This window comes from Ostrea edulis, chromosome 9 (genome assembly GCF_947568905.1).
Source record: "Ostrea edulis chromosome 9, xbOstEdul1.1, whole genome shotgun sequence".
NCBI classification, from domain to species: Eukaryota; Metazoa; Mollusca; class Bivalvia; order Ostreida; family Ostreidae; genus Ostrea; species Ostrea edulis.
The window spans coordinates 43260794-43283903 of NC_079172.1; the positions used below are offsets into that span (position 1 = coordinate 43260794).

The 23110-nt window shown below is 35.4% G+C and overlaps 2 protein-coding genes across 2 annotated transcripts; both read right to left on the reverse strand.

Annotated features, from left to right (window-relative positions):
* Positions 1-1014: 1014 nt before the first annotated feature.
* LOC130050168 (uncharacterized) lies at positions 1015-3510 on the reverse strand. Its single transcript, XM_056149307.1, has 7 exons — positions 3390-3510; positions 2978-3208; positions 2738-2899; positions 2124-2312; positions 1835-2021; positions 1480-1694; positions 1015-1196 (listed from the first exon to the last, which is right to left on the reverse strand). The coding sequence occupies exons 1-7, from the start codon at positions 3433-3435 to the stop codon at positions 1066-1068; spliced, it is 1161 nt and encodes a 386-aa protein (XP_056005282.1). The 5' UTR covers positions 3436-3510; the 3' UTR covers positions 1015-1065.
* Positions 3511-13356: 9846 nt separating this feature from the next.
* On the reverse strand, positions 13357-15138 carry LOC130050537 (uncharacterized). The gene is made up of 4 exons (XM_056150748.1): positions 14951-15138; positions 14655-14763; positions 13653-13923; positions 13357-13442 (listed from the first exon to the last, which is right to left on the reverse strand). Exons 1-4 carry the CDS (start codon positions 15067-15069, stop codon positions 13357-13359), a joined length of 585 nt encoding a protein of 194 aa, XP_056006723.1. The 5' UTR covers positions 15070-15138.
* Between the last annotated feature and the right edge of the window lie 7972 nt (positions 15139-23110).

Genomic DNA, 23110 nt, shown 5'->3' on the forward strand with positions numbered 1-23110 from the left:
CCATAAAAAAAATGATTTCGAGATAAAATTTCAATTGGATGTAAACAAGTGACTGCAATTTCTGAATTTACATGTAGCACACATTTTCTAAGCTAGTTTTTTTCCTGCAAGTACATGTATATATGAAATACGATTTGTTTCTTTTGACACTAAAGTAGTAGAACAAGATTCTTCAGGAATATTCTGGGGCCATTTCAAATATTTCATATTTGTTTTATAGATGACGTTGGTTTTGATGACATTCTTTATTGGGGAAAACCTTGTTAAAGCGGGCCAAGGTGCAACAGAATCCATTTTTCTTAAAGCCTAATGTCCAATTCCGCATCACCGATGACCAGGGTGAAGTTGTAGCAGACGAAATTTTAGACACGTACATTAGGCCCCTAGTAACTAGGCCTAAAGATGGTTTACAGAAATGCTTTTATAATTATTGATTAAAATTCACTGCTTGGAATACAAATAAAAACTATAAATACATTTTGTGTGATGTTCAGTAATCACCGCGATTATATTTTCCAACACATCTGCAAGTTTAACAGGAAACAGATCATTATGACAATATACACATGTCAGTAGACTAAAACTTATTCTTACAAAATTGGATGGGTAAATTAAATGATCCGAATAAAATTGGAAAGTACAAAATCCGCGACAATGAATTACATAATGCAGGCGCTTAGCCTATACGCATACGTGCGCAGCTCAGAGAGAGAGAGAGAGAGAGAGTCCCCAAAACGTCGTTCCGGAAAAAAGACCCAAGTTCAAATTTAAAACATTTTCGGGGATCAATCTGTGGTACATCCCGATTATAGATTCATTTTTGACCAATATGGTGCTTCATACTATTTTCTTAAGTCTCAAAGAGACGAAGGATGTGTAATCATTTAGGGTGACACAAGATTTTATGCCCTAAAACCTTTACAATTTAAAGTTCGAGAATCAACGGCGAGTTAAATAAAATCACGGGATTTCATATTTTATAAAACTAAAGTATATGAAAGCACTAGAAAATTGTTTATGATTTTTCAATTTTATTTCGTCACTTAGATATCACAGAAGTCCATCTTATTCACATCGTCCGTTGAATTCCGTACATCTACTGTTGGATTTCCGGATATTTCCCATTTCCTCCATTTTGATGACGTTGCTGTTAAGGAATTCAAATAAGGACTGCAGATACTGGAGTTGATGTGGTGCTACAATCGTTCATAAAATCATAAGTACAGTTATACATGTAAATGTACGGAAGCATATCAATTTGTTATAACAAACTAAATATACTGTTGCGGCCCTAATATGCTTCCGTAGTATTATGCACACTGATCTACCAAAATTTTTGTACCAAGATTTCACAAGAACATCTTACATTAGATTCACTGTTTTCCACGATTTAGTGTAAAGTTTTGATCATTTATGTCGAAGTTTTAGTGTGACCCTATCGTTAGAAATAAATTGCAATTTTTTTTTCCAAATACATACCAAGATACTTAGACATAAAGTTTGTGATGTCAGCTGTATTTCCGGTGCTCATGTGGTTCTCTACTTCCTCGAGGTGAAACATGACCGACTTGACGTAGTCAGTGTACACTTGAAGGATGGTAGTAATGGCAGGGGTGGCGTCTGTAGTCAGGTAGGTAGGAAGGAACTTCCTCACCCAGGCCTCTGTCTCCGTTAGGGGGTTGGCAACAGGAAACCTATTCAAGATAACATTTTCCATTAGAATTCTATATACATTCAGAATTATAAAGGCGTTCTTTTTCTTGCGAATCCGACATTTGGCAATAAGGAGAAATTGCAAAAAGGGACAAATGTAAAAATCATTTTTTATGCTTACGTTTCTTGAAAATGGCTAGCAATTCCATGGTGGAATTGCCATAGATGATTCATGCTGGGACATTTAAAGAGAAAGTGATTGTCTGTCAAAAGTTGATTTAGTTTCCCATCGAACACGCTTGGGGACCATTTATTCTCCTCAGCCATGCTCATGAGCATCTTCATTTTCCCAAGGAATTCCTCGATATCTGAAACATTGCAAAAAAAAAAAAAAGACTGTTTAGACGATCTCTAATTGATTTGAATATATATCTATTTAGTTGAGAAGATTTGAGGGGATATAGAAATACCTTGCAATTGGAAATGACCAAGGTGATCAATGACCTGTCCGTATGTGTATGACTGCGCTGCCGAAACAATTCGCTGGGCGACGTTATTCACATTGGCTGTGTCCATTATCCAGCTCTCTAGAATCTTCCTCACGCGCATGTTCATATTCTGTTCATTGGTCATTTCAGGCGATTTCTGCTTCAAAACATCTACATAGAAAATTAATGTATATGTTGATGTAGATTTGATCGATACCTAGTATATTAGAATTGCCATATTTCATCGATAAAACTAATTGGGGAGATTTAAAACTCCATTGTAATTTTAATGATATAACTTATATGAACTTTCATGGAAGAAATTCTGGACTTAAAATTAGCCAAAGGTTAGTGTGTAAAAGTTATTAGAAAATATGAAATGCTTACCCTTACAGTGGTAAATATGAACATCGGACAACAGATATTTTCTAAAACACTTTAAGATAGTGTATTGGAATCAGAAACGTTAGCAAATACTTTTGATCCCCCACGAAACGGACGCGAATTTTAGAAAATGTTTATGCGAGTACCATGCATTAAATCAGTTAATAGAGAATATTTGTGTTAGTAATCAAGTTCACTTTTACCATACTTACAGAAAACTATTTGGTTGAGTTTTGTAGTTGCGCACTGGAAATGGGCATTCAATAGTTCCCCCGCAATGTTGCCGAAAGCCCGTTCTCTGAACATCACTTGGTCACTTCTGTACCATGCGCTCAATTTTTCCACAATATCATGTTGTGTTAAAGACATCTCCACTGAGAATTCAAACGATATTAATATAAAAACCATTCAAGCTTTGCATGCTTATTTTTTATTAAATGTTTTGGCCTTACATGTGTATGGTCCAACTGGGAAACTGGCGAAGTGTGGCCTCAGAAGCTTGCCCAACATTCTGGCGCCGGGGACAGGGAATTCTGGTGTAGACTCGCTCCTTGGTTCGATACTCGAGTACTCTGGCATATCCACATAATCTACAAGCCGCCGTAAGCTTCCTACGAGTCTCTCTAGTTGTCCGACAATGACACGTAGCTCATCATCAGAACCAATAGGCTTCGAGAGTGAACCTGAATGAAAATAGAATACATGTAGTTCATATAAACACAAGTCTTCTGTTAAATTTCACTATGGTGGCAATACGTTCACAACATTCCGTGCGTGTTCGAATGGTTTAACCCCTTTAGATATAAAGCTCGGAACTACTCAATACGTTTGAAATAGTGGAAATATAGTAACGAAATAACTTACCGTGAAAAACTACGAACAAAACCACGAGGACTTTCAAGAACTCCATGCTTCGCTTGTTTGGTGTGACTTCTATCACCTGTTGTCTCCTAATACTCGCACTCACTCGCTCACTCCTTTTATATCTACCCGGCGTTGTGCTGTGTAACAATGGACCGTGAAAATTTGATGACACGCGCAATTTTGGTTGAGGGGTGATTTCAAGGATGTAATTCATAATTAGATTTAGCTATTTCATTATCCCCACTCCGTTTATTGTAGAAATGAATCTTTAGAGTGTGTTTATTAAAAAGATTTTTACTACTAAAGAAAATGCACTTATGCGCATACTTATATATTGGAATGGAAATGAAAAAATACATAATTGCAATATCCTTGCATAGGCCTCTTCTAGATGTTAAATTAGGAATTTCGTCACGTTTATCCCGTGAGTGTGTCACGGGTGTATCTTGATTTCATGTAGTTTATTGTCATTTATTTATTTGTAAATTATAAATTTCCTTATTAGCAATAGTGCAATGTGGTATTGGACTTTTGCGAGAAGGGCTGACGTTTACAATTTACGGCTGACTTTGACACAAGCTTAATATACGGGAACCTTTTCGTGACATATTTGTACATACATGAATAAGCGATGAACAAAGGCAATGTGCAGAAATGTTAGTTGTTCAAAGAGTATTGAGTTGTTCCGGTTCCTTTCCATGCTCGTACTATTTCTCACAAGCATTTGGGAAGCAGTAGACGATATTTGACGGTTGATTATAGCCGATAAATGGACTTTATTTCCAGTTCACCATGACGACGCCGAAATTTTCAAGCGATGCAGCTGGTAAAACAGAAAACCAAGATAGCGGTGTGATATACCTTGTGAATATTATGTTTACAGGAAGACATTTTTTTAAATTATAGATATTTAATTAAAACGTCGAGTGTCTGTGCTATTTCTGTTACAGTAAAGTCTGTGACCTAATAATCCCATATATTCCTCCTGCACCCCCGCTCCCATGGGGATACGGGTTAGAATAGGTCATCAGTACCCCTTGCTTGTCGTAGAAGGCGATTAAATAGGGCGGTCCTTTGGATGAGACCGCAAAAACCGGGGCCCCATGTCGCAGCAGGTGTGGCACGAGAAATACCCGTCCCTGCTCAAAGGCCATAAGCGCCGAGCATAGGCCTAAATTTCGCAGCCCTTCACCGGCAATGGTGACGTTTTCTCTCGAGGGACGTTAAACAATATTCAATCAATCAATCCTGCACCCCCGGAGCCTTAAGGATGAAACAAAAATTTATCAATGTTAAATCATCTTCCCTACAACCTCACATCTGTAATAAAGATCTAGGCCTCTACCGAAATTGCAAATTGAAAATGATATCCGGGGTAAACGTACTGACTCCAGGGCGGGGCCAAACTTGGTATATATAATGCTTATGTGTAAACCATTTTTGAATGTCTTTTAAAATGTTATTGATAGCATAGATCTCTTTAATGCTATGCCGTGGGCGTCTTGTTAGTTAAATATTTTAGATGAAATAATTCCAGATCCAGATCCGCTAAGTTCTGTATTGAAAAAAATCAGCGGGAACAGGGGCCAGACTGATAGCTTACATAACGTACTAAGATTACTTTTCAATATTTACGTCCAATATTCGTGTTTATTATAAATGAAGACCGAATACGTACTTCATATTAGATAGAATGAATAGATATAAAAATCAACGGGGTTCGAATTGACTGCCACGGCACATGGCTATCTTTAAAAACGAAATCATTTGAAGTTGCGACTATTCGGTTCACATGGGAATTTGATAAATGTTTGGACAAGAAAATACTAGGAAAATATGCAAGGAATGTTTTGATATTATGATGCCAGAATACAGCGACATGCGCCGTAAATCGAAGGTTTGTATAAGGGGTGGATCTATAGCTCTCTGGTATGACCAAATATTTTCCAAGAGAGCTGCAGATCTGCATTAGTGCAGATGCACATGGAATTCCAAATTGTCGGTACGCTTAGCACGCACTGTGTTGTATGCAAGGTGAAGATAACGAACAGTGATCAATCTCATAACTCCTACAAGCAATACAAAATAGATAGTTGGGCAAACACGGACCCCTGGACACACCAGAGGTGGGATCAGGTGCCTAGGAGGAGTAAGCATCCCCTGTTGACCGGTCACACCCACAGTGAGCCCTATATCCTGATCAGGTAAACAGAGTTATCAGCAGTCAAAATCAGTGTGCCAGGAACGGCTTAACAGTCGGTATGAAACACGTCAGACAGCATTTGACCCAATGATAGGTTGTATTGAAGAACTAGATCGTTATAACGACAATAGAATTTGCGAAATGCTGACTTCAATCGTGACTGTTGAAACCCCTGTACCATCAACTTGTTTGTCAGTAGCTTACTTCGATTTAAAAACTGACTATACGCAGAACAAGTATCTGTGTTTGATTGAATAAACCTGTATAACAACTTCACATTTTATGATAAAAGAAAACGCAAACCTCCTGCATAATAAACTAACATGTACATCCGATTTATCATGTTGCGATGACGTTTTGTAAAGTTTGAACATGAATCAACGTATATGTTCGAGTTAAGATTTTACATCTACAATGTATGTATGTATGCAAAACTGAAATGAATTGTTTTTATTTTTTAATAATTTTCAGATAAATGAAAGAAGTTCATGTAATTCAAAACCTAAGTCGTACTATAATAATATTGTAACGTACAGTGATCTGAACACGCTCATCGTTGCTTAGAGAAATACTACCATATCACTAGAAACGCTACATGTAGCTCTCTAGCGAAGCAGTAGAAATTCCCTACATACTGTGCGCTACACTTCCTACGCTCAGGAAAGCTTCGTTCCGAAGCTTAGCATGGATGTTCTCTGATTGTTTGGCACCTCTTCGGCAAAGGTATCCGCCGTTCACGACGACAACCGCCGTCGTCCCGGGACGAAACCCCGTCCGTACATGGACACAAAGTCCCAGAGATACTCTATCTGAAGCAGGTATCCCACCAAACATCAGTCACTACCCTGCCACGATTTTGTAACATGCAGTGGTTTGAAGACGCTCGCCTTTGCTTTTGCGTGATCAAGAGAAATCACCAAAAAAGCTAGCTCAAGATCAAGGCAGTAGAAGTTCGCTGTAAAAATGTCAACAAGTCGATATTAGATATATTTAACGATATCGTGCTTCCATAATATACGCAGGTTTAAATCTCTAATGTGAAAGTCAGCCTTCTCGCAAAAGTCCATTAGGAACTCGAACTCGAACTCTCTCTCTCTCTCTCTCTCTCTCTCAGTCAGATCATATCTTTACATGATCATACAATGTACACATGCATCCACTCCCAAGGATTTAAATGCCACTATACCATGAACATAATCTCATTACGTTAGCAGGGGTGGATCTAAGAATTGCGGTTAAGGGGGCGCAACTTTTTGAGGCAGGGGGTCTGGGGGCCGCCTTGAGCCCCACCCACCCACCGCCAGGGGGTTCAGGGCTCTAAATAGGTCTCCTATGCAGTCATTATTATTTTCTGTCATTTTTGGTAAGGTGAAATTAATAAGATGACGCAACTTTTAAGGGTTTTTGGACAAAAAATGTAAGTTCTCCCAGTAAGAGTAATTCAATATATAAAAAAAGATTTTTTTCATTTATTTCTCCGAGAGTGGAAGAATTAATTGCTTCTTCTATCGTAAGTCATTACAATTATTTCTTAGAAAAATTCCTTAACTGGCAGTTAATTACAATCAGAAATAGTTAATTTTCTACCTATTCCTTATAAGACTATGAGTGGCACAAAGGGCAAAAATATCACATAAGAGAAAATAAAAAAGTTCAATTTCAATGACAATCACATGCTTAATCAACTGACCTTTTTGCAAAACAAATATACATGAAAGCTACATAAACGGTCTGGTATGTGACAAACAGACGTAACTGCAAAACAAACGGTTATCGAACAATATGCATTAAAAGAGGCCCATGGGCCATATCGCTCACCTGAGCTATACTGGCCCTATCATTGTTCAAGGTCTCAAGGTCAAACACCAAAGTATAACAATGTCTTGCCATAAAGAATCTATATATACAAAGTATGAAAGCCCTACCAAAATAGTTCTAGATGTATTTAATAGGTTATGTTTTCTAAAAAATAGGTCAACTCAGAGTTCAAAGCCACAAGATCAAAGGGCATGATATAAAATGAAAGGTCTTACTATAAGACATTGATATAAAAGATATACTTTTAATAGTTCAGGACATATTGAATTGGTCACAATTTTATTAAAAGTAGGTCAAACGTCCAGGTCGAGGTCACAAGATCGCACACTGTAAAATCACATGATAGGTCCTTCCAAAACGAATGTATAAACAAAATATAAAAGCCCTAGCTTAAATAGTTCAAGATAAAATTTATAAAGATTTTTCCTACATACAAACTTTGATCACCTATTGTGGCCCCATCCTAACCACGAGGACCATGATTTGAACAAACTTGAATCTACTCTATGTCGGGAAGATTTTAAGTGAATTTCCAATTTTCTGACCCAGCGGTTCTTGAGAAGAAGGTTGTTTTAAAAAATCTCAATGTATCTTGAATATAAAATTTTGATCCCCTATTGTGGCCCCACCCTACCCACGGGGACCATGATTTGAACTCGAATTTGCAATATATCATGAAGCTCTCATGTAAATTTCCATTTTGTTTCCTGGCCCGGTGATTCTTGAGAAGATTTTAAAAGATTTTTCCTATATATTTGCATGTAAAACTTTATTCTCTCTTGTGGCCCCACCATACCACTGGAGGCCATGATTTGAGCAAACTTGAATCTGCACAATATCAGGAAGCTTTCATGTAAATTTCAACTTTACTGGCCCGATGCTTCTTGAAAAGATTTTTAAATGACCCTACCCAAGTTTGCATTTTCGTATTTATCTCCCCTTTTAAGGGGGCGGCTCTTCATTTGAACAAACTCAAAGCACTTTACCCAAGAATGCTTTGTGCCAAGTTTAATTGAAATTGGCCAAGCGGTTCTGGAGAATAAGTCGAAAATGTAAAAGTTTACGGACAGACAGGGGGCAGACAGACGGACGCCGGACGAAAAGTGATCGAAAAATTTCACTTGAGCTTTCAGCTTGGGTGAGCTAACAAGACAAACCACTCAATACACAGCAAATGATTTTATATGCACAACAAACAGTGTTATTTTGCAAATGACAATGAAATCGAGATAAATGGTTTCTCGCCATATATATAAATACATTGAAATCAAGATTCATAAACGTGTGATGAACAGACAATGGATGAGTAAACAGTCATCGGGTGGCGCCCCGTGAATTTTTACCTCGCAGATTTTTGTGGAATAGGTAAACATACATAATAACAAAGAATGATATTTTGTACATTTTCGGAGATAAAGAACAAAAATGGCCCTGAAAGAGATCCCTGAGGAATACCTGATTGTGTAGATCTTGGAGAAGATGTAAATCCATCTAGAACCACTCAATGTGACCTGTTGGTTAAATAGTTTTCTACCCATTTCATTATTTGTTTTGACATACCATAGATTTGTATCTTATAAACGATACCTATGTGCCAGATTCTATCAAAGGCTTTTGCAATGTCACAAAATATAAACCTTACATCTTTGTCAAGATTTGGAATAATTGTATTATAAATTTCAATACGTTGATTTGTTCTTGAATCATCTTGTTGGAACCCAGTCTAATATTTATAAATAATATCATGATCCAAAACATAGTTATTTAAGGAATATTCAATTGTGATTTTTTTTCCGAGTATTTTGTACGGAGCTCATACCTGTAGCATAGGTCTTAATTTGTGGTATTTTACCTTCAGCTGGTGACGTCTCAATATGAGTGAGAAAAAATCTTAAGAGACATAAAACGAAACATAATTGACTACTAAATACATGTTACTTTCATAAAGGATAATTTTACCTGTCTTAAGGTAGCTCACTACACTAAAGCTTATACTCGTTATGACACTACGTCACAAGATGGCGATTTAAATATTTTGTGAAATTATTTGTATCGATCAATTTGTTTGTCCATCATCGTAGCTCAGTGGTTAAAGCATTGGGCTGGTGAATCGCAGATCTCGAGATCAAATCCGCAAGAATCTTTTGTTCATATATGTTGAAATGAATTTTTTGAAAATCATGTTTTTATCCAAATTTGCGTATTTTCTGCCTTTTTGGCATATATACTTATTATATCTCATCAAATCTTTTATGATTAAACCAATTCGTACTAATTTGATAAATTATTTCAAGGTGTAGTGAGCCACCTTAAATGTTACTGTTCGTGTAACAACACGATGATTATGAAAAAAGAAAAAGTAAGCAAGCTCACATGCCCCATGCCCCAAAATTGCTTGGGAATGTCTCACATAATGAATGGTAATGCTATGCATTACTGCAAGAACGTGCTAGACGACCTCGAAATAATAAGTTTAAAAGGAGCATAACTCCAAAAAAAAATATTGAATCAGAATTTTCAGGAAATATGCACAACTACACAATGTGTCCTTATTAACGACAAAGTTTCACGAAATTCTGTCGAGTGGTCTTAGAGAATTTCGAGTCCGTCTGTCCTGTTCTTGTCAACGTTGCATTGACAAGAACAGGACAGACGGGCTCGAAATTCTAAGTTCGAAAGGGGTATAACTTATGGTTATGGTTATTTCCATATATGGGGAGCAGAGTGAACTGAAAACCCTTGGCCAGCGAAGATGGTAAAAGCGAGTAATGAAAACCAAAATCCTATTTCACAAAAGACTACACAAAAAGTTTTAAATCAACATTTCAAATTATGACAACGAAAGAGAACAGCTTGTAAACGAAGTGAAACAAAGTTTGACCATAGGCGCTTGGGTCACGAATAATGTAAATTTAAAAGTTTTGTTTTAGTATACGGTAGGTGAAATTAATTTTCAAACGTTTATGAAATTAAATTTTTACAGCATACCAGTATATAATAAGCAAAATAGATTACAGAAAATAAAAACCCAAATCATGGAAGTTGAAAAAAAAATGTTACAACCATAGTTCAAATTTGTTCGATAGCTCTATTTTTTATTTATTTATTTTTTTTTTTTTTACATTATCCATGACCCGAGCGCCTATGACTTTGACTGACGGACAAATAGACGTATAGACATAGAAAATGGCGCTTCACACTCCCCCTTCCAGTCTACCGGTAGGGGCACTCGAATACCATGATAAAGTTCTGTCAAGTCGTTTGATGTTAAACTTCAAAAACATATCTGGCACCACAAACATTTATATCTATTTCAAATAGATGGATTTCCTAACACTACTGTTAATCGCCTCCAATGCGAAAGAACTCCATTCTAAACACGGAACTTTGGAAATGTCGAACGACGCCCCGATACCAAAACAGAGGAACAGCAATCCTCTTCCTTTCGATTTCTTCTTGTGACCAGGATAACCCTCCATCAGCTCTTTGGCAGCTTTTATAGAAAAGGTTTGAAATTTGAAAGAAGGCTTAGTAATCTTGAATGATTTCTTTGTCACTGGGTTTGAGATTCCTAGGTATTGCATCACAATTTTCTGGGACGAAATTTCAATTTTCATGCACATATCTGGAAAAAATTACAAAATAAAGCTCAACAGTAGTATACGGACAAATAGTTCTTTTCAAAATTTCTTTTTATGAATTAATATGCAATTATCGTTTTAATCTTTATATGACTAAACAAGTAGTAGTATAAAAAAAATATATCACAAAGAGTATACTCGACTAGTTTCTTCAATAATTTTTTCAGGAGTATATAAAAACATTCATAATACGTTTGATACTTTACTTCAACTTGGAATTCATTGCTTTACATATATATATATATATATATATATATATATATATATATATATATATATATATGAAACGTGTTTTTGGATTTTATTCTATGGGGTAGAGAACATTATGAATAATGTATTTGAGTACTTATCATACCGACAGTCTATATTTGAAAATAAAAGTCGTACTTTCATAATTCAAAGATTCAAACACGTCAACTCCGTCTTCGATCCCGTGCATTAAGAAAAAGCGCTCGTCAGGGCTATCCAGGCTGAATGTTGTATGTGGCTATGGAGATAATTATAGTTATTAAAAGGTTTTAAAAATCATACAGGTTCAATTATTGCTTGACAGATCGATCAGTTTTTCGTTAGACTAAAGCCATATTTGTACGACATTGAATATCTTGTTTGATAATGGATGCCGTTACTTTAGTAAGGAGTAACTCTGGAAATTCGGTTGATTTTCTTTATTACAGAGATGAGATTATTGAACAGAATTAATGCACATTCAATTTTATAATCACCTTGAGTATCACAGCGGCGGACTCCTCACCAAGCGTTGAAGAAATGTCGTAGAGTTGACCTTCATCCTCGAATATAAAAACGCATCCATAGTACGCCTGATAACGCCTCTTGGAATCCATTGCTTTGCACTTAAAAAACCGGACGCCAAATTTAACTACAACACAAAATCAATCCACATAAAGAACACGCAAGACTAGATAAACTACAGAAGAACGATTAAGTTGTGAGAACTTCTTTCTGAATCTGTTGTACAATTTATAAAATACGTTCAAACCAAATTACATGTGAATAGCTATTAAATAGTGCAATAGAGTAAGCTGGACGTATTCCGGTACCGAGTTCTTATACTACGATGTTATTTTTGGACTGAAAGCGGCATGGAGAACGAGCAGTGATCAATTTCATAAATCGCATAAAAATTAATTTAATGAAAAATTATCATAGTAAAGATATTGTTAAAAAGCTAGCAATAAGCCTACATTCAAGCTGCAGACATATTTACATTACAAATTACATGTATAATCAAAGTACTGAAAGTATTTACATTACAAATTACATTTAAGAAAACCACCGAGGAGAAGGTTTGGTTTCGTCAACTGGTGGATTATTCTGTCAAAACATTGATAAACGAGACTAGCACATGACCTTGTAAATCAGTGTATAATATAGTAAACTAGCATGTAAAGCTAGGATAAATTAGACTACCACGTGATCTTGTAAGTCAGAGTATAATATAGTAAACTAGCATGTAAAGCTAGGATAAACTAGACTACCACGTGATCTTGTAAATCAGAGTATAATATAGTAAACTAGCATGTAAATCTAGGATAAACTAGTCTACCACGTGTTCTTGTAAATCAGTGTATAATAGTAAACTAGTATGTAAAGCTAGGATAAACTAGACTAGCACATGATCTTGTAAATCAGAGTATAATATAGTAAACTACCATGTAAAGCTAGGATAAACTAGACTACCACGTGATCTTGTAAGTCAGAGTATAATATAGTAAACTAGCATGTAAATCTAGGATAAATTAGTCTACCACGTGATCTTGTAAATCAGTGTATAATAGTAAACTAGCATGTAAAGCTAGGATAAACTAGACTATCACGTGATCTTGTAAATCAGAGAATAATATAGTAAACTAGCATGTAAAGCTAGGATAAACTAGACTTCCACGTGATCTTGTAAGTCAGAGTATAATATAGTAAACTAGCATGTAAAGCTAGGATAAACTAAACTACCACGTGATCTTGTAAGTCACAGTATAATATAGTAAACTAGCATGTAAAGCTAGGATAAACTAAACTACCACGTGATCTTGTAAGTCAGAGTATAATATTGTAAACTAGCATGTAAAGCTAGGATAAACTAGACTACAACGTGATCTTGTAAATCAGAGTATGATATAGTAAACTAGCATGTAAAGCTTAGATAAACTAAACTACCACGTGATCTTGTAAATCAGTGTATAATATAGTAAATTAGCATGCAAAGCTACTTAGCGGGGTTTTACGCTAGAAATAAAATGAAATTCGACTGTAGTGTTGAAGACACAATAAAACGAGTGGCTAGAGTTTAGAATCTACTAAAGGTATAGTCTACTTTCATCCTGATGGAATCAGTGAGTTTGTTGATACATTGAGGGTCGATTACACAGGCACCTGTTTCTGTGAATACATATGTAAGTTGTGACATCTGTATACTCATAATAACACAAAGTACTTAGCTTGAAATGACACTGAATGATACCCTCCTGAGAATGCCAGAGAAACTTTTCGAATTGTCCATTTTCGCGACCCTCGATATTTTCCCCACACAATATAGTCATCATGGTCAGTTTTCGGTCTTTTCTGTTACTGAGTTTTACTTACACATGCTCATCTCTCGTCTTTCTCTGATAGGGTATCCATAAACACATGTTATGTTTCTATCCACACACAAGTACACCCCGGTCTCGCACGCCACGCGAATATGGTAGTTCCGAGGTTCGTATGTTGTCCAGGTCATGTCTTTGAACTTTCTAGGGGTCAGATCAATGTTTGACAAATCCTTCGTACAGTGGCATCTACTTGTCTCCCCTATAACGAGTTTGATCTCAAGTACATCAGTTCTATTTCCTTTGTTTAACCATCGCCACAACACCTATAATCACAAACAGTCAATTAACAGCAAATGCTGTTCAATATCAAATGCTAATAAAAGGAATTAGAAGCTGCAATCGATATTTGGATATATGATAATCACCTAAATGCTAGTACATATATACGTAGACACTCATCTACTTTTTTAGAAACGGTTCTACACTATAATGATCATGGTGGTCCTATTTTTGTGGCAATTTTAGACTGCAAATAAAAGCTTACGATAGCGAGCGGAGGAATGGTATTCTGGTCAAATTCTACAATTTAGATGTAATGGGTAAGATTTGATCAATTATAGACGATTGTCATATCGATAATGAAAGCATTGTTATTGTTAACTGGTTTCCTAGCCAACAAGAAGGGATTCTATCAGGTTTACTTCATTGTGTGTTTATCAATGAATTAGTACATATGTGACCGGTCGACAGGGGGTGCTTATTCCTACTAGACACCTGACCCCACCTCTGGTGTATCCAGGGGTCCGTTTTTGTCCAACTCTCTATTATGTATTGTTTATAGGAGTTATGGGATTGAGCACTGTTCGTTATCTTCACCTTTCATGCTAGATATACAAAATCAACAAATCCAACATTAGCTGATATTGGTAAAGTAAAGTAGAGAAGACTAGTGTATTCTATTGTGGGTACAGCCGTTCATGGGTAGTGCAATCCTTTACAACACGTAACAGATTTTTGAGTTGGTTTTACTGGATAAATTTCAATTCTCACTTACTACCGACACCCCTACTTCTGTCCTAAGATTTTTCAGCAGTTGTCGGACGTGGCTACAACTGTAATCCTTGATGTTTTCGTCGTTGATCTGGACAATTCTATCGTAACGTCTGTTGGAAGGAATAATGAAATATACTGAACGGTTAAAACACCAACAACAAAACATTGTTAGACTGATCTCCTTCCCTACTTTAAATTAACATACAAATGTGTAACTGAAAATAACGTAAAGTACAAAGAAAAATACATTTTGTCGGTTTTACGTTTTGTACATCCCGGAAGTGAATTTGTACTAACTTGAGACTGTCCTTGACGGAGTCTGGTCCCACGTTTTCTATGTAGTGGTGGTATTCTCCAGTCTTTGAGGGATTTTCTGACGATTTTACTCTGCATATTTTTTGTCCGGAGATCACCATCTTTGACGCTTTGATTTTTATTTTAGTTTGCTGTTGGGGCGACGACGTTGATCCTTCACTTGAACTCGACGAACTCTAATGAATTTAATAAAAATTATATATCGCTCGTCAAACGCTGGCATATCTTATGTAAGAGAAATAAAAACTAAAATCTTGTGAATTATCGACTTTCAAAAAATATGACATACTGGTAACTTTCCTTAGGTTAACCTTCAAATGACACGCATTTTAGAAAACGGGGATGTTAACGTCGTCTGCCAGAAAAGCACCTCACAGGCCTTATCTGTAACCTGAGTAGTAGTTAAAAGTATCACTAGTCCCAAGGGCTATGTAAAAGCACTTAATAAAAGCATTTATTAATAACAAATTGAAGAAAATATTGTATGCAGTATATTTAGAAATGTTCCATAAACGAAATCAAACTTCCACCAGAGTTCGTTTGCTCGCAAACCAAACTCTTCCACTTAGGCATTATGGGATAGCGATTTCTTAGGCCGCGTATACTGTGACGTCACTGTAGAATGACGAAAACACATAACGTCAAACGTAAACAACTTTCAAAACAAGAACGTAAACATCAAGTTCATTAACTTTACACAATAATTTGAACAGTCTCCCTACTTTTTAATGATCTTTTGATCATTTTATGTTTAAAATAAGATTCATACTTTTATATTAATGCTCTTAATATCAATATCTTCAAACTTTTAACTGCGAACTACTTCTTTAGTGTTATTTGCCTGCGTGATAATCGCGGACTCACAATATACAAATCTGTATATTGTGATGCGTCACATAGGAGAGTTATATTCGTATATAGGTGACGTAATGAGGCCTCGACGGGGAGTTTGTCAACGAAATAAGTTTTTTGTTTCACGTCATTACTCGCCAGGTGGCGTTACTGTTCTAGGGGGTATATCAAACTCCCCGTCGAGGCCTCATTACGTCACAGTGCCTACGAATAGACCTCTCCTATGTGACGCACCACAATATACAGATTTGTATATTGTGAGTCCGCGATTATCACGCAGACAAATTACACTAAAGAAGTAGTTCGCAGTTAAAAGTCTGAAGATATTAATATTAAAAGCATTAATATAAAAGTATGGATTTTATTTTAAACATAAAATGATCAAAAGATCATTAAAAAGTAGGGATACTCTGTTCAAATTATTGTGTAAAGTAATGAATTTGATGTTTACGTTCTTGTTTTGAAAGTTGGTTACGTTTGACGTTATGTTTTTTCGTCATTCTACAGTGACGTCACAGTATACGCGGCCTAAGAAATCGCTATCCCATAATGCCTCAGTGGAAGAGTTTGGTTTGTGAGCAAACGAACTCTGGTGGAAGTTTGGGGGGTATATATGAATAAGCAGCATGGCGTCACAGTATGCGAGATGGCCTGTGACACGATTAAAACGCGTACTTTCAGAAAGAGGGGCAATTACACGCGGCCGCAAGGAATAGCTTGTGGAAAGGTTAGTATACAAATTACAATGATTGTAATATTTTGATGTCTTTCTCTCAAAAATATGTAGAAAATGTTACAAAATCCCTTCTGTTTATCATGCAGACCCCTGTCGAGGTACGAAAATTGGAATTCGCTAAACAGCTTTAAAGACCCAATTTTAAGTTAACCCAACCCCCCAACCCCCCTCCGAGACATACATGTACATGTGTCTGTTATCTGACGTCCTAAAATATTATCTGTATCCTGATCAATGGTAAGCTACACGCCAATCAAACTTTTAACAATACGCCTGCAGGTAACCTCAGCGAGTTTGGTCGAGGCTGGATACTCGGTCCAAATATCCAAGCTGTCCGCCGCTGCTATATTTTCTCATAATAATATTCAAATTTTTAAAAGTCTCTTGGACAATGCAATTTAATCATTATATTTTTCAATATTCTCTCTAGACAGGTGTTGTAAATTACACAATCAGAATTCAAACAATAATTTGCACATTAATTTCTAAAACATATAACTTACTGAAATAATTTCTATTAATAATTTATAACAGCTTTATATTTATGCATTTATTTTAAAAAGAAATTGTTCATTGACCCATTGAATTAGAGGAAGAGATGGGGGGGGGGATAGACCGTGTCAGATCAGATAACAATTACCATATATAAGCTACACCCAAACCCAGTAAGACACCCTTAGACATTGGGGGGGGGGGGGGGGGGGGGGGGTCTTTAAAATTAACAATAAACATATCGTCAATTCCATATTTATACCACTGTTTAGCTTTCTTTAAACTTATTTCAGATTAGAAGCCTATGATAGAAATTTCAATTTTGTTCCTGAACCAATTGTTCTGCCACAGCCAGATGCTGTCGATTGGCCACAGTCTGGTTTCCAGCAGTTGCAGTCTATGCATGTGCATCTACTGCCGAAAATCACTAAAGAGCAAATTGAGGCTTATTTCATATTTAGATTGGCAGGTACGTAGAAATATAATGTTCACAATAATATTGATAAATAACAAATTCTATACTACTATGCATGAAAAGTTTTCATGTCATTACTCACCAGCTGGTCTTTACTGTTTTAAGTTTTACAAGCACCTAATGATATATATGTAAGCCAAATATCAATTTGTGTTTTTGATTTTTGTTAAACATGACATTTGAACAGTATCATAGTTAGTCACTGTACTTGTAGTAGCACATAGGTATTTAAATAGTGCATACCACTGGTGGACATATAATATTCCAAAATAGAATGAATATATATATATATATATATATATATATATATATATATATATATATATGTATGTATGTATTATATACTTTCAATTTCATCACTTCTATTTTTTTTAAAAGTTTGCGGGCATATGTCACACGATATATGCCCGGAAACATTCCGGCCCGCAAACATTACGTCACAATCAAATTTCTACGCCGTTAATTTTTAAATTTTTCGTGTTTTTCATCTTTTACTCAGTTAAACTGATAAAGTTATTGTTAAAAATAAAATTATTGTTAGTTTCTAAATGAAATTGAAAGTATATAATAAAAAGGTTATAGACTTTGTATGGGAAATATGACGACCTCGTTTTTTGTCGCGAACGGACCTCGCAAGCTCGGTCCGTCTACGCGCCAAAAAACTCGGTCGTCATATTTTCCCATATAAAGTCTATAACCTATAAATATATATATATATATATATATATATATATATATATATATATTAGAATATGACTTATGATATTTACAAGTTAAACACACTGCTACATTTAGATTTAGTGATACATGGACAAATATAATGCAGAATCTTTTCTATTTTAACCACAGGGGACAAATATGCTGCTTCTGATGTGAAAGCCTTGGTAAAGGGTAGACTTATAAAAGATGCAGATAGAGTTTTGGCCTGTTCCATTCTTATGCAGGGAGGTCAAATCTACTTTAGTGGTATTGTTGCTTCAGCCATGAAGAAATTAGTATGTTGTCATCATTTTAATGTTATACATATTAACATAGTAATTATGTTGCATACAGTGATATACCAAGATGTATACCCACTTGTGGGAAGCTACATTGGTACACATGTACCAATATCAATTAAATGAATCCTCTTAGATAATTTTTTACCCTTTGTGTATTCCATATAGATGAAATATTTCTTCGCGTTTTTGTATAGCTTTGACATATTTCCTGCAAATGTACGTACATTCACGTAACGATGGTATTCTATATTTACACACCACCACAAAATAAGAAAATGAAGATATTATGAGGTACTCATAGTAGAGGACTCTAACCACCCCATCCCACCCCCAACGATTGAAAAAAATGAAGTGTAGGGGGGAAATTATTGAGGCAGTCAAAGTAAAAGACTCGTTAACCCTTCACCCCCACATTAGGACTTTGAACATCGGACCAAACATCTTGGTTTGTTTGGTTTTTTTTATTTATTTATTATATTGCAGTTTTCGTTCATCTTTTTAAACTATTATTTTGAATGGCAAGAAATTTTGAAGAATCCATTTTTCCAATTTTTTTCCCTTCCTGTTGTACCCCCCCCCCCCCACCCCCCCATGAAAAATGACGATACATATCTGGTTATTACATGTACATTTCGCTTTGCAACACATGCATGTATACTGATTTTATGGTGTAGAATTGCACCCTTTACCAAGTTTTCCTTCATTTACGCAGTGTAAGGAATGGTAAACTAAAATCACAAAACAAAATGCATAAAGACCAAGATATTTTTAAGCGTAGGAACTTCATTCACGAATACATAAATACATGTCTTCAGAAAAATCGCATGCATGCATTGCAGGACTATATCATATGTGTGTTTTAACGTTTCTGTAGCATGCCATGATGATTACTTTCAAGCTTGAGTGTAATTTATTCATAAATATTTTCATTTCGTAGATCTGGCACAATGGATATATACTGAAAATAGACTTACCTCTGTACGTCGAAATTTCAAATTCAAATGTATTCGATAAGATGTTAGTATTCATAAATCAGTAAAATTCGTGTTGAGGTTTTATTTGATATGATAGTGTCAATATACTGTAATGCATTAGTAGGATATGCAAAAGGCAAAAGTATAAACATTTTCCTTTTTCATTATTAGTATCAATATCTATATGATCACGAAAAAACATGATATAATTTATATCCGGATTCATATACCGATTTAGATATCATTAAAAACAAAGCTGAATAGTTCGGGGAGGGGGTTCTAATAAGTCTGATGAAATTAAAAGAAGGAACCCCACATTTACATTCAAACTAGATGTACTTCAAAATGAATTCATTTCTGCTCTGACTGAAAGCATGATTCTAAATTCGGGAACGAATCTTACATACAAAATAATTAATAGGGGAACACATAAATTCGAGCTCCTTTGGAATTCAATGAAATGCAGGTATGCACCTTTCTTTCAACACGAATTGATATGTTGTTTCAGGCACGTATACAGGGGGTTGGGGTGGGCAGGGAGGCTGGTCTGCTCTCCCCCACGTTTTTGACAATTTATTTTTTTCCGTTATTCTAACATACAAAGTCAGTATTTTCTACATGCGCAGTTCAAACTAATATTTTTTTTTTTTTAAATTGTAATGAATTCAATAATAAGCATCAACTCCTGTAAGTTTCCAATATATTGTAATTCACAATTTTTTATATAGCTGGAAATTTTTAATGCTTGCAATTGTAAGCTTACATTTATATCAGTGATCGATTTTCTTTCCTTCTGTGAAGTGATATATTGTACATCGAAGTAGGACGCTCTCTCTCTCTCTCTCTCTCTCTCTCGCTCTCTCTCTCTTGTTGAATCAATGAATATGGACATACATAGACCGTAAATAATTATATGGTTCCCAAAGAGACAAAATTATGTTTTCGTTTATATATTTCCTTTTATACGTGTCTTTGTGTAATCAATTGTTTATTATGGATTGCAAATGCAATACCCGCATTTTCACACAGGTGTATATTTCGATCATTATTCCCTTATTTGTATATCCAAGTTTGTATATGATCATCAATAAATTTTGAATTGTGCACGCAATATATCCAACCATTAGATTCCGATTTTTATCAACTGCAAAACCTCGACCAGACAAGCATTCAATACAGGAAAAAAAATTGACTCTCAGTCTGACATCTCCCCTGATTGAAAACACCCTGTTTGGCACGGGTGAAATGTGTCGCAGTCTGTATAATGGAACGACAACGTGTTGTAAAGTTCTAACGAGATCCAAATGGAGTTTATCATTTTGTTTCGTGGATTTATCAGAATAAAGAGAATCTAATATTTTCGGTAAGTGCACATCTCCGATATCTGTTGAGTAGACGTCCGTATTTGATACGGGGTTGTTGTGGGTTGTTTTGGGTTTTTTTTGGCGAATATGCTATGTGCATTATATATTATGCATATGGCATGCACCTGTATTTTGCAAGAATTGCTATAAATAATAGATTTTATGCTCTTTACTTATTCCATTCTATCAGTATGTAATTGGCAAATGATTTTTCCGCATTTATTTCATAAGAAACTGCAAATACTTGCAAGTATGCAAGAAAAGATTCTTTTTTTTTCTTTTTTCTTTTTTGCATTTTTGTCAAAATTATCTAAACTTTCAGAATGTTGCATGGGTATACAATAAATATTTTGTAATTTTGAGCAAAGCATAATGTTTTAAAATGTGATTTTATTTGTTTCTCATTCCCTATATATTACAATCGGAGATGTGCACTGGTCGAGTCCACCTAGAAAAATCACTCAGGTGTGACAATCACATTTGGGGTATATACGGGTAGAGTAAATTAGGCTACCTGAGAGAAATATGGCAGATAAGATGAGAAAGGTGTTCGTATTTATTAATTCATGTCAGCTTTAATAAAAGAAATAAAATCAATTCGAACAAGGTGATGGGTGACATTAATCTTTATGTGCAATCGCAAACCCATTGAATACAATGTCGCATTAAAGCATTCAGTGGTGGATGTAGAGAGGGGGGTGGATTGCATCCCCCCTTTTTGGGTTGAACTTTTTATATAATTAAAATACATCCCTCCACTTGTTTTGTAGGATGCCCAGTTAATTGTCACAAATCTCAGTTTCAGTTTCAGTTTCCAAATTCTTCGAAATTTAAGGTCTTTTGGGAAAAGAAACATAATCCCTGTCCCGATTTCACATTGCAGTTCAAAGCAGCGCATTGTACCATAAATACAGGACTTTTCTATGTATACAATATAAAACCCTATCAATGCAATCGAAAGTTGTCTCAGATGACGTCATAAGCTACGAGCGATAACTCACGTCACAACACATTTATCGATCGCTCAGGTAAAAAAGTTTGATAGCGCCGTGTAATTCACGCCAAGTGATTTTTATCAAAATTGCCATGGAAATTAATCCATAAGTGTACGACAGACATTTTTTCTGTATAAAAGTCAAGTTTTAGGAAAATCACCGTACTTGACCTTTAAGTGGACATCAGTGTTACGTAATCTTGGCCGAGATTCGGCTCGGTTGGATAATTGAACCGACGAGCATCCAGCCGAACAAGCTGAATCTGAAGACCAAGGGAATGTAGTTGTTCAAATTAGAAAAATCTTAAATCTCTCTCAGAATTTTGACCATTTCATTTCAATTTCTTTTAAATATATTCTATTTTTACAGATATTACGTTCGATTCGTTCTTTTCGACATTCATATTATGCATCAAGTCAGAGCGAAATCTTTATAGAGTGTTGACACAAACAAATAAATACTACACAACTGATACACACAGACACATACATACAGCAAAACAAAATATATACTACACATACTAGTAGCACATGTCACACATCTTACGTCTTCAACTTATCAATAGGATAATTACTTCGTTACCTTCAAAAGGAAGGGAGACTAAACCAGTATTTTCATGCACGAGCTTTCATTTTGCACGATTAGCTATGAAATGACTTGCACACATATACATCTGCATTTCAGTTACACTTCAAAGTATTTCTTGTAAATCCCATAAACAAAATGATTTCGAGATAAAATTTCAATTAGATGTAAACAAGTGACTACAATTTTCTATTTCATAGCATGTTGTATTTTACATAACTATTTACATAATTTAGATGTAATGCCATTAAACTTGAATAAAAATGGTCAGGACCAATGAAACAGGGTGAATTTACATGTAGCACACATTTTCTAAGCTAGTTTTTTTTCCTGCAAGTATACATGTATATGAAATACGATTTGTTTCTTTTGACACTAAAGTAGGACAAGATTCTTCAGGTATATTCTGGGGCCATTTCAAATATTTCATGTTTGTTTTATAGATGACGTTGGTTTTGATGACATTCTTTATTGGGAAAAACCTTGTTAAAGCGGGCCAAGGTGCAACAGAATCCCTTTTTGTTAAAGCCTAATGTCCAATTCCGCATCACCGATGACCAGGGTGAAGTTGTAGCAGACGAAATTTTAGACACGTACATTAGGCCCCTAGTAACTAGGCCTAAAGATGGTTTACAGAAATGCTTTTATAATTATTGATTAAAATTCAC